Source organism: Coloeus monedula (genome assembly GCF_965178545.1).
Source record: "Coloeus monedula genome assembly, chromosome: 3".
In the NCBI taxonomy this organism is placed as follows: domain Eukaryota; kingdom Metazoa; phylum Chordata; class Aves; order Passeriformes; family Corvidae; genus Coloeus; species Coloeus monedula.
In genome coordinates, this window is record NC_138783.1 from 108,917,802 (window position 1) to 108,930,962 (window position 13,161).

Consider the following 13,161-nt stretch of genomic DNA (forward strand, 5'->3'; position numbering starts at 1 on the left):
TGGTTAAAAACTGATCTTTGGAGTGGTAACAATGAAAAATATCCTTTAATATCTTTGAACTTGCATGTATGCAGCAGTATTTCTGTGTAGTACCATGCTGCTCCTCAGATGTTGAAATAGAATAAAGGATGGTTATTTGCTCTGCACTTCAGAGTACATTGGCAGAATTCAGCTTACTCATGGTTAGATGTAGCATACCTCTCATATCCAAAAATCTCTTTGAAGGTTCAGAAGCAACTAATCATCAGACGAGATCTGAAAACAATTTCAAACATTTAGAGCACAGCACCAATGTATATGGGCTTTTCCTTAAGAACTGAAAGCATTAGAGAATTTATTAAGATTTTAGTGATAATGTATATTATTTTTTTAAAGATAAATCAACCTCAATCATATCTTTTTTTTCTTGAAGACAGACTAGAATTTATGGGGGTGTTTGTATGTGTGTATGGATGAATCTACATCCATCTGCATGCAGATTGGGAAAAAACATAATTTATGGCAACTGTATTGATTGGACCCTGAAAGCACCTTGTCAGGAAAATGAGACTGTTTAGATTAAAGAAAAACAAGCTTTTTAATATTAAAAAGTAATCTTCATACAATGGAATTGAATGAGATTTGAATTAGAAGACCTAGGTGTGAAGTATAGGTTCATGTCTGATAAAGAAGAGTGTCCTAATTGGGTTTTTTTCTCTCTTCAACAGTATCATCTGTGGCCTTACTCAGTTTACAAATAAAAGCCATATTGCGTTCGCTGCACTAGAAGCAGTCTGCTTTCAAACACGAGAGGTAAAGGCAAATTGGGTCCTAAATTCATTGTAAATTAGTGTGATAACGGGAACTGCAGCTCTCCAGGAAAAGAGGAGATCTAAAAGATTTAATGAAGATTAATCATATGCTTTATATTGTACTTGGATGCTGTTCTTGTCTTTACTTGTTGCTAATGTTGAAAAATTGCTCCTGTGGACTTAGCTAAAATTGAGTGGTACATTTTTTTGGAGTGGTAATGCTGCTTTTTATCAGCACGTAAAATAAGGTGGACATATTTTGTGAATGTTTTGAGGGGCAGAACATAGAATCATTTAAATGACAGGGCAGTGACATAACTACAGAGTATCATTAGTGTAGGAGACTACACTTTATACTCTCTGCTGTGACAGAGATGACTTATGTTGCTTTTGGTACACAAGAACAAAAACTAGTTAAAATAAGACAGCAGCAAACATACCAAGGGAAATCTGGATTCACTTCCTGCCTGTTCCATCCTTCACTGCCTCAGCTGGCATTCTGCAACAGCCAACCGAAATTCTCACAGAGGAAATGAATCCCCCAACCAAATCAAAGGGATTGATATCAGTATGAGCATTGAATCTTTATATCACCATCTACTCCTCCCTGTGTTTGCAGTCCATGGGTTCTGTGCAAATACAGGAGGAAATTAAATCCTTAGACCCTGCAGGATAACCATCAAACCTTAATTTGATTGCATGAATTAAACTGCTGTTATTTAAACATACTGATTTTTAAAATAACACACAGCTCAAACCATGTAAGATGAGGAGACTAGTGTGCTGTTTCTTTAGTGACAGAGTACTCATGGAAAAAGACTGACAGAAATTTCACCCAGGCTTTTGCTTTTGAAGCTGTGCTGACAGCCTCTGAGTCCTCAGAAGGTTGTGAAGGAAATTGGAAGTAGCATTCTAATTCTTGTACTAGAAGTAAGGGTAAAGTTACAGGCAAGTGAACTGATTTGTTGTCTACTCCTCTTTCCTTGTCCATCCTCCCATCCATTCCCTCTCATGTGACAGCTCAGTGAACTTTTCAGCAGAAAATTATCCCTTTTTTCTGGGCTATTTTTCTGCTGGATTAATGACCTCAGCTGCCTCACAGAGGCATGCAGCAAATGTCAGAATGCAAGGCTGGGCATGTGGCTGGGAGTAGGAGAGAGGGGTATAAAGCTGTCAGAATGAGTGAGGGTGAAGTTCACTGTTTGAACAGATCTAACACTTCCCCATACTTTACTCAGTGTGCTTTTACCACAATGACAGGAGTGCCTGATCAGGCACTGGACACTCTTAAATGAACAGATTAAGTCATAGCAACACAGGTAAAATATATGTATGCTTTCTAAAGATACGTCATTAGTTCTGCCTTGTCAAAAATAAAGTTCTTTTAATTCCAGTGAAAATGGAAGTCTTCAGGAAAACCTGTCCATGTCACATTCATTGGAATTCTTGCCTGTTTTATCATGACATTCAGTGCTCCCGAGTACATTGTTATCCAAAAGCTTCTTCCTTATGCAGACAGATGACACTTGTTACATTTTTAATTCCAGAAGGCATTATGGAAAAATAAGCAATTTTTCAGTTCTAAGAGCTGTACAATGCTGTCATTAGGCAAAATTTGCATACTTGGATCCTTGCTCTTCATCCAACCTCTGTACAATAGATAGCAGCAGCATGATCATGATTTGTTTTGTTCCTTCATCCCTTCCTGGCTTCTAGCATTCTTTTCATTTTTTTAATCTCTGCTGAGTGTGTGCTCTTACACAGTGCGTGCTCTTACACATGCCCTTACACAGTGTTAAACAAACCCAGAGCCTCCAATGGTGCTGAAGTTCTGAATGGTAAAAAAAGGCAGATAATATTGCCTTAGACAAATGGAAAATGGTATGTGTGAAGGAAGTAAGTACTAGTATAGTATTGCCAGAAAACTTTGCTGCTGTGCTGTGAATCCTGTTTTCTAATTTATTTCTTGTGCTTTGAACAGTGCAGGGCCATGGGCAGAAGCTGCCACCATGAAAACTGGCCTTACTCTCCTTACCTTGTGATTTTTAACCTTTATTTATCCTGGGCAGTTCCTTTCACCCCTTTAAAGATTTTTCTGGTTATGGACCTTGCTGGCTTAATTTCTGGAAATGGGGAGAAAATTTACTGGACAGTTCATCTCCATGTAGTTTTCACTATCTTGCAAGCCTACAATTTTTTGTTCATTTTTAAATAGCATGTTGACTTTTCCTGGTAAGGATTGTATTACTGGGTACTTTGTAGCTACGGAACAGGGCAGAATGTGTTGTAGTTTTGGTCTTTTTTTGTGGTCCGTGTTGTTTTGTCATTTAAAGCTGAGAAAAGCACACCTTTTTTTATTTAAATACACTGAAAAATTACAGAGAGAAAATCATTCTGCACTTGTTAATGCCTAACTTGTCAACAAAAATTATGCACTAACCTTACAAAATGTAAATGAAATATTTAACTGATTGCTTTTACAAAACCCTACAAAAAACACTATTCTGTATTTAATGGTGCTTGTAGGGTAATGCCATGGTGTTACCAGTAACTAAGGTTTGAGGCAGGTCTGATGTTTTTAGGAAATCCTCTAAAAAGTATATTGAGAGGTATCAGTGAATTAAATACTCTGTCTTAGTTAATTATCCCTTGCAAACACTTCAACACTTTTCAGCTACAGACTGTGCCCAAAAGGAAACATAATTTTACAAAAAATTATACTAACAGCTTATTTTTGCTGTCTATATTGTTTGATATAAAATTCTCAGTTTTCAACAACTAACTGAAAATATTTGAAGAGGTCGCTCTTTCAAAACATTTGAATATTCCTCAGTTCTTACTGAAGTGTCTTCCAGATTGCCAGTTCAAATGTTTTAATTCTTCAATTCTTTAATCCATTAAATTAGAGTAAGTATTTAGACAAAGGGTGATCAGCTGAAGGACTCCATTTATTACTGCTGTTTCCCTTGTTAGCTCTGATAAATTTTCACATCAGCTTTTCTTAAAATTCTTCTTAGGCCACATAAGCAGCACATAGGCTACATCTAGAGCACCTGAGGAGAAAGATCTCTACACTAGGATTTCTGTAATGAACAGAATGCATGTGCTGTATATTAAACAAAACTGTGTTGTCATTATGTCTGTTTTGCTTTTTATAGGGAAGAGGAATGATCTACTTAACCCTCTTCAGCAAATGGTGAACTGTCAGTGTTTTACACTCAGAGGGTATCATGGAGGGTATCAGAGCACTTCTGTGCAATTAAATTGGAACATCTGTTACTCATATTTTAGATTCTAGATGCCATGAACAAGGACTGTGGGATTCCACTAAGTCAGTTACAAGTAGATGGAGGAATGACCAATAACAAAATCCTCATGCAACTCCAATCAGACATCCTCTGTATTCCAGTAGGTAAGATGAATTTACAGCTCCTGTTTTCTTTTTAATGCTGAAAACAACATTGGTTTGTAATGGCTGTTGAGAGCAAATTGGATGGCTTGCTTTGTTGTTGTATCTTGATAGATATGTAAATCTTTAGTTCTGACATCATCAAGGTGACTTCCATTAAAAATCATTATGGTCTTCTCTGTGGTTTGCTTCAGTAAAACCATCAATGCCTGAAACAACAGCTTTAGGAGCTGCTATGGCAGCAGGAGCTGCAGAAGGAGTTGGAGTTTGGAGTCTGAATCCTGGAGATTTGACAGCAGTGACATGTGAACGATTTGAACCACAGATCAACCCAGAGGGTAAAACCTTTTTATGTTTTCTGACTTGCAAACTTATTTTTTTCACAGATGTTGAAAGGACTGGTTTTGGATACTCTTCTTTTGGCTTTAAAAAGCCTACATTAATTATTGCTTTTTAGCTAGCTATCTTTCTCATCAATTTTTAAGTGCTTGTAGAGATAGAAAGTATGTACTTGACATAATTAATCTCTGTGCAAGATAAATGCTTTTTTGTCTTTTCAGTTGTTTCTTAATTTTTGGTACATAATTTTGTCTTACCATTTTGATTATAATTACGTCTAAAATCCCTACTTCAAGACAGAATTTGAAGGGTTTCTACATAAATATCAATTGCTTCATTTTGTTCTGCTTGTAAGTCTTCTTATTGGTGAACATGAAGAAAATGTCTTTTATTTCTTGTTACTATGAATAACTGCTGGGTTTGGGGTGGAGTTTTTTTGTATTCAAGAAAGGATTTTATATTAATTTCTCTGTGCAAACAAATGATACTGTGCAAAAGAGTAAAAAACTCATATTGCCGTGTCTGGTTCTTAAATACTTGTAGTTGTATTCCTATGCATTGAGATGTTTGCTGATTTCTTAATTTCAGAAAGCGAATATCGCTATGCCAGATGGAAGAAAGCTGTGATGAAATCTATGGGATGGGAGACATCTGACAGTCCAAATGGTAAACCAAAAATTAATGCAGGTCAAGTACTATTAATTAGCCAGTTAGCCTAGGTGGCTCATCTTGCTTTTGTTGACCTTTTCTGTTCATACCTTCACTGGACTATTATAGTGATTTAAAGATCATTACTTAAATCCACTGTGGAAACAGAGCAGGAAAATAGAAAGCTGGGTCTTCCTCCTGAAAGGAGAGCACAAGCAATATCTTACAGAACAGCTGCAGGTTTTGCAGAATGGTACTGGTTTACAAAAGAAAAATAATCTCACCTACAAGACTAGATACAGCACAATTCAAAGAGCGCAGGGATTTTGTAAAATTTCTTATACCATAACCTCACACTACAAAGGAGAAAAGTTTCATTCTGTGATTTTTCTTGCTGTATCTTGCCTTCATTATTTGCTATGTAGGAAGGAGGGATTGATATCCACATCAAAATCTATTTGACCCGTAGGGGGTAAGAGCAGGAAGTTATCAATGAAGTCAAGAGTTACACAGACCTATTGTTCACATAGAGAAAATATGAAAACACTTTTGAGGGACTGAACAAGATCTTTCCTCTGAAGTAGAGGGCTTTCTCATTTGCCATGTTTTAATTAAATTAAATCTGCAGTCTTCTGTGATCTATAATTTGAATTTTTATTTTAGTACTATTTTGGGATAAGTTTTCAGTCCTGAGCAATCCTGTAACACATCATTTATAGGCTTTATCTTAATTTAATTTCCCTTTTACTGGAAAAACTATTAGAATGAAAAGTATTAAGTAAAGAATCCTCAAAATGTAAACTCCCCCCACAATCCAAAATCCACAGTTGGAGCCCTCAAGCTGCATGTGGTCACTTTGTTCTTGAAAGCTAAAATTTTCCTTTTGCCATCCTATATGTTGGTTTAAGTATTTTATTTAACACTGTGGTTTACAAACAAGTCTGCCAAGGCTATTGGGAAAGGGAAGGGTGGCTTAACGTGAGCAATATGATTCACTTCAGTATTGACCTTTATGATTTAGTACCCTTACATCTAACCTGATGCTTATCTTACTTAGATATCTTTATTTCCTTTTGAAGGAAAATCTGCCTTGCAGAAAATAAAACTAGGGGTTTTTTCTTCAATTAATGTGAAGACATATGTTTATCAAAACTTACTTCAGTGATTATCTGGACTAACACCTGGGGGGAAACCAGAAAACCTGGTTCAGAATAAAGAACACCTGTTCTTTTCCTTAGTTCTTTGATACTTTAGGGGTAGGATTGGAGAATACTAGAAATGGGCTCAACCTAGATAGTGCTGACAGGAGAATTTGGATTTGAACTCTTACAGGGAGAACCTGTTTTGAATTATTATGGGGTTCATGCATAATATTTTTTTAGTTCTTCTGCAAATGTCACTACATTTGTTACTTTTTGTGTATTTAACACCTATATTGCAATTTATATATATTTCTCTTTTGATTTGCTTGACTGGAAACACCGTCCCCTGGATGCCATCAGGTGACACTAGTATCTTCTCTAGTCTGCCTTTGGGTATTTTTATTATGAGTAGCATGGTAATGTTAATTGGAGCAAAGTACATCTCAGGTTAGTTATTATTTGAACTAGATCACTTTAAAAACTATCTACATTATTTTAAGTTTTGGGGGGTTTTGTATTCTATCTGTTTGGAGCAAAAATGACTGATGCTTTTTGTTGTTCATGCACACAAACATTCAGACATAATCTACCTAAGAGAACCAAGGGAATGTTGTCTCCATCCTCACGTGCCATTTAATTTGCAGTTGTTGGATGTACATGAAACCTTGGACTCTCCCCTCCCTTTGTCTCTCTGTGCAGACTGTACACAGTTTATAAAAGGGGTTTGGGTTGGAGCAGCCTAGCAGAGTTATGTATTGCCTGCTTCACAGTGTGCATTGCAGTTAGAGTAAGGCTCCATTCTTTATCCTGTGTTTCTTCCTACACAGTTTTTAATTATTTTGAGGATCTCGTTTAAATTAAGTGAAAACTTTTTCTTCTGTCCCTGAAAGGCTTCATGCACCTGTTTGATTTTTCTAGACCCCTTGAAACTATTCTATTGTTAGAAATCTTCATCTACTAAATCTATAAAACATTCTTCTTGTATTTTTCTCTTGATGGAGAAGTGAATTAATTTAGTCTAAAAAGAAGAGAACCTAAAAGGCTTAGCTGCAAAACTGGGAAGGGATTGTGTGCATATGCAATGAAGATGCATCTTCAACCTGTTAATATACAATTTATTTTAAAAGAAAATTCTTAATATAGAAGACAGTGTTAGTTACTTATGCCAGAAGTAAGACATTTCATTAAGATATTCTTACTGTAAGAAAAGGATGTTTATTTGATGGTGTCATTTATTCCTTTTTGTTGCAGAATTTCATTCCAAATGAAGTATTTTACAGTGTAGGCATTGTTGCTGCTTAGTAAGCTGTTTGGGGGTTGTTTAGTTTTCTTTTTTTGTTTTGGTTTTGGAGGGATAGGCAGAGGGTGTTAATTAGACAGTTGAGGACTCTAGCATGCTCCTGTGATGATGTGTTTGTATTTTATTTCTACTCATTCAGCCTGAATTAACTATTCAATTGTAATTTTCCTTGCATGGAAGAGATGGTTGCAGCTTGTAGGAGAACTAAAATCAAACTAAACAAGTGCTAGCCAAAATCAAACTGAACAAATGGATTGACAGTCATTTACTAACTCTGGAATGTATCTGTGAGTGAGAAAGATCTATGTTATGAAGAATAAAATAAAACCAGCTGTGAATAAGTGGGTAAATTTTTAACATGCTGAACAAAGTAACATGAATATAAATTCCAGGTCAGGTTCTTCACCACATAGAGGGTCCCTAAAATAATATGGAAAATCAATGATAAATTAGCAGATAAGCAACTTTAATTCTGGGATTCGTTTTTAAAAACAACTCATCAGTAACTTGCATATTAAACTTGCACTGCTGGAACTCATAAGAAAAGATTTCTTTTTCTCCCTACCTTAAGCTTGTCAGTGCCTTGCTGACTCACAAGTGAGAAATATATTCATCTCAACTCTCTGTGGCCTTTAGAACCCATTTTTGACCTTGTTTTCAGATAACACTAGCTATCGATATACTATGTGTATATAGTTATACATACCAATATAATTACTTTATATGTGAATATATTGCATTATTATTTACATGGTAAGCTTGGGGACAGGAGAAGTTGTAAGGAATTTCCTGTTCTTTGTTTAAAAAATGATGAAGTCTCAAAAGGAACAGCAACAGTGATGTTACGTACAGGCTGTAGTTTTGCCAGCTGTGCGTTAGTGTAGAACATGAAATACAGAATTTGCATTGTCAAGTGGAGCAGGGCTGCTTCCCCTGAAACACTTGCTCTGGTAAATATCCTTTTGCATTTAAAAGCCAGAACTTGCTGACCAGGCTTTCCTTTTAATTCAGTGCAGAAACTCCATTAAATTACTTTGTTACATTTTATCTTTTAGTGAAACACTGTAACTCCAATGCAGTCATCAGAGTAGTAGGTTGGAGGATTGAATTTAGGGAGGATTGAATTCATCCTGCACATGCTGAAACAGCAGCAAGTCTCGCATAGCAACAGTGCTGATGTTGAACACGTCTCTAGGGCAGCACCATGATTTTACAGCTACTGAAATGTGAAGGAAAAATCTGCTGTGCCCGAATAGAGAACACTAACGTAGCAAAACCCCATTTACAGAACTGCTAAGCTGCCTTTTCATGTGGCACCTGATGACTGAACAATACTCTATTTAATTATAGCATTTCATAATTTCATCAAAATCAGGTCAATTACTTGTACCTTATTTTATGGTCTTCATTCTTCTTTCCTGGAGAAAAATGAATGGTATTATTTCACTAATGAAGCAAGCTGTGTATAATAACTGCAGTCCTCATGCTGAGATTTTTTATGTTTTCCACACTCATTTTAGAAGTGGATATCTGAAAGATTTCAATATATTCCATAGCTGTACCTTTTTTTTTTTTTCCAGGGGGTGGTTAGGAGTTAACTGAAAATGATCATATATTTTATTAGACTCAAATTTAAATAAATTACTTAGTGGGCATAAATTGGTATCTTTCAAGAGAGGTATAGTGGGGATTGGCTGTATATGGGGTCTAATGTGACATCTGGAATATAAAGTTCTCTGACTTGATTCCCACTGAAGGAGACATCAGTGCTGATAGCAAAACTATATTCTGTCTGCTTAAATACCCTGTGGGGGCTTTTTTAAGATTCTGTTTTTCCTTATTAGTTTCTTGTGTTGTGATAGTTACTGCCAAATTGCATCCTAATTTATATATAGAGATCACTGTGCAGTTCTGCAAGATACTTGCAATAATATTTTCCAAAGTTCTGAAAGCTGAGCTCATATTTAGAAGAAAATAAGCTTAGATTACCTTCTTTCAATTCTTCTACTTGTTAAAAATTTACCCATCTTAATAGTGTGGTCTCTGCTCTCCTACTGTGTGCACATCCCACGCACTTAAGAGCTGGCTTATCTGGTGTCATGACTTACCAAATTTATAACTGCAGTAGTTAAAAACAAAAGTTGGTTTTACTGAATTCCTCTTATATCTCAGCTGTGTTATAGAGTGTTACTAATGTTTTAGAACAAGCTTTGTGTTCCTAATGCACACATTTTCTTCTTTAAGGTAAATGAGGCTACTTAGTGGACTCACTGGATGCAGCTGATTTTTTTGTTTCAGTTTGTTTTGTTGTCTGAAGAGATTCCACCACCAACGTGATTATGCTACTTTTGTGGTTCAATCTATTCATGAATCCATCTGTCACTACTCCCTGAGTAATTTCCGGGTGGTGCACTGAAAATTCAGTCTTCAGCCCTTCAGTATGCTGTTCCCTTGCCCAAATCAACTCCAAATGCACTGGAAGCCTTTGTGTGAACTATCTCACATCATCCTCTAAAATTTCACAAGGCCCAGCTTTGTCTGAGAAAGTGGTATTAAAAAACCTGCAATCTCTGAGGTAATGATGGCAGATGTTTAGCTGTCCTTTTCAGGAGTTTGGTACTTCATGCAACACACTTCAGAAAGTTCATGATGCACTATGGAACTTTATAAACATCTTACGAATCTTCCAGCTGCTGTGAATTACTTTTCATATGTCAATGGTTGCCAAAGATGTTTTATTGTAGTTGCCACTGGTCTGGAACACCTTCCATGGTACAAACCTTTTAAAACACTAGCCCAAGAGGGATTACCAGTCGCACACATTGCCACTGGTTTGGCAATGAGGAGTTTGCTGCTATTGTCCACAGAGTATTGCTGAAATGTTCAGTTGCAAGGTTAAAAAGTTGGGTTTGGCTCTGGCACATGTAGTCACTTGGCCCATCATAAGTATTTATGACACCAAGTCCTGTAGTTGTACCTTTAAAAGAGATGAGAGAAGATGGAGTTTTGGTTAAGGCCATGTTTCATCTTGTGGTTTTGTGCTAGCTTGGAAAGACAAGTTTGACACAGCATGCTATTGACAGGACAGCTGCTTGGTCCTCAGTAACTGGTAACTCTTCAAACTACTCTGTACAGTGCACTTTTCTTGACCAATATTGCATATATTCTGTCATGTTGCTTAAGTGACTATTTGTTAAACTTTAGAAAAGTTGAAGATTACTTAGTTTTCATTAAAAAGGGTCCACTCCATACTAAATACCAGTACTTTAGTCTTGGTTTCATTTAGTATATCTCAGGGACCAAAATCTCCCTTTCAGTTTCCATGTCCGTAGGTTTAACTGCAGGTTGTTGCAAAATATGCTGGGACAATCCAAAACCCTGGCTCAGTAGAGTAAGTACTTGGCACCTGAAACGGACCGCTGGAATTTACAGACAGTGGTGACAACTGAGTTACATCCACCTCAATTGAAACCTTTCGTTTTCTACGTGAAAGGAGTGAGATAATAATCTTAACTTCAGCTTTCCTGTTTGTACCAACAGCATCCGAAATGCCAGCCTTATTGGTTAGGTCAAGGAAAAGGTGTTCTTGTATAATGTCATTAGATCATTATGGAATGGCAGTGAGGTTAAATGTGGGAACAACACAGAGAATTTCAAAGATGTATTTAAATGCACTAGGAGTTAAAGGGAGCGGTTTTTGTGTGTTTGTTCTTAAAGATTTTTGTCTTTAACAAAGATTTTCTTTGTTAAGCTATGATTAGAGGCTTAGTTTTTAAAAGGATGTTATATATGTCCGAAGCAATGAGTTGCACAGAAGTTCAGGTCTGTACAATATATTTAATATCAAATGCATATTAATTGCCTTTTTATTGTCAAGTGCAATGACTTTTGAAAATGTGACTTAGAGAAGGAACATTTTTTGTTCTGTGGTTGCATGTATAACCTCAGCAGAGAGAAGGGATTTTGTACACAGGTGAAAATATAACAGCATCATCCAAATCCTGTCTCTCCTGTAAATACTCACATGTGAAGTGTGACAGCCAAAATTTCTGGTGTTTCCAGTTTGTATTGGAGAGGTGAAGAGTGAAGAAAGAATATGATCCAATAGAAAAATTTTCATACTCCTTACCTTTACTCTGAGCTGTTTCTGATCCCACTGTACCCTGAGGAAGAGGAGTATACCAGCCTGTGGAGCACAGGGAGCAGGGGCAGCACACACCTCAAACTCTGTACCTCTGAGTATGACTTTTGAGTCTTGCCAAAACCACTGAAGTGCTGAACCTGGGAACGAATAATGCTGAAGTGCTGCCTTTGCCTATGATAAATGTGGCGGGGTAAAGCTTGTACCTAACAAGTAAGAGAGGGATTTTTTGCTGCTTTTCTGACTTATCTTTTAGTGGGAAACACAATTCCTATTAATTTTTCACTGAGTACAAATCATTATTTTATTTTCAATTGCTGTTGCAAATGTTTTTTAAGAGTTTCACATCACTGTTAACTTTCTACCAACATAGTTGAAATATATTGTAAACTGCTTGTTGGCGGGGAGGGGACAAACTGTTAAAGTTAGCTTTTTGTGAAGCTGTGATTTATTTTTTTTCTATGAATTACCAGTTTATAAATTCTAATTGAGAAATGCATTAACTTGGTATTAAAGTACCATAAATGAATTGATGTAAGTTGTCGGTTTATTCTTGCACATCATCTTTCAGACACATTGTCATTAATGTTTTTACCTGAGGCATGAGTATACACTGATGCAAATAAAGCATTAGAGCAGCCTCTCTGAGACATGTGCTTTAAGTTGCTCGGAGGTACAGGTGAAATACATGCAGTACTGCATTCTGCTTCAGTGATACAAGGACTCAAGGACTGGATTAAAAATCACATTTCCTCAAGTCCCTCCATGTTCAGGAAAAAGCAGGAAAACACAAGTAAAATGACAGGAAGGAACACGGTCATAGTACAGGTTTGATGCAAAAGTGGGGTGGGGCCAATACACTGAACAAGTGTTGGTTTTATACCATAGTCTGGTGATTGCTACAGGTTCAAAAGCCTTTGTGAGCTGGGGGGAGAAGTTCATGAAAGAGCAAACATTGCTGGGGGTGGTAACTGGGAGCAGAAGGTGTTTGTGTTACTTTAAGAAAGGAGCATGTGATTGTGTCTCCTTGTGGCTTCCAGCTGCCTTCTACACATCCAGTGCTCCATGATTAGCCAAGGATCTGGCCTTCATCCATAGTCTTTACAAATTGTTAGTCTCCTATATGGAAATCAGTTTGAGAGTCAGAAACAAAACACACACAGACATGCACTCTGGAAACAAAAATACGTTTAAATTTCACATCAACACACAAGCCTGAGGTAGCACTTTATAACTCAATATCAGGCTTCTCTCTCTGCTCATGAGACTCCAGTGTCTACTTTTCACACAGCAAAATTGCAACCTTGCCCTGAGCTGCCCTGCACAAGAGTGTATTCAAATTTCATGACTCATCAAGCTGGAATATTATTATTAGAATTTTATTAATTTAA

General features: G+C 36.7%; 1 protein-coding gene across 4 annotated transcripts in view; it reads left to right on the plus strand.

The window, feature by feature from the left end:
- GK (glycerol kinase) overlaps nt 1-12,303 on the plus strand; it is a 35,015-nt gene extending 22,712 nt beyond the window's left edge. For 2 of the 4 annotated variants that reach the window (XM_082277455.1, XM_082277456.1), the window contains 6 exons: nt 708-792; nt 4,083-4,203; nt 4,395-4,538; nt 5,128-5,205; nt 6,690-6,776; nt 9,874-12,303. In XM_082277455.1, coding sequence (XP_082133581.1) covers nt 708-792; nt 4,083-4,203; nt 4,395-4,538; nt 5,128-5,205; nt 6,690-6,776; nt 9,874-9,881 — 523 coding nt within the window. In that variant the 3' untranslated portion in view covers nt 9,882-12,303. The remainder of the gene's footprint in view (nt 1-707; nt 793-4,082; nt 4,204-4,394; nt 4,539-5,127; nt 5,206-6,689; nt 6,777-9,873) is intronic. The other 2 variants (XM_082277458.1, XM_082277457.1) reach the window with 2 other exon arrangements.
- Nucleotides 12,304-13,161: the final 858 nt, after the last annotated feature.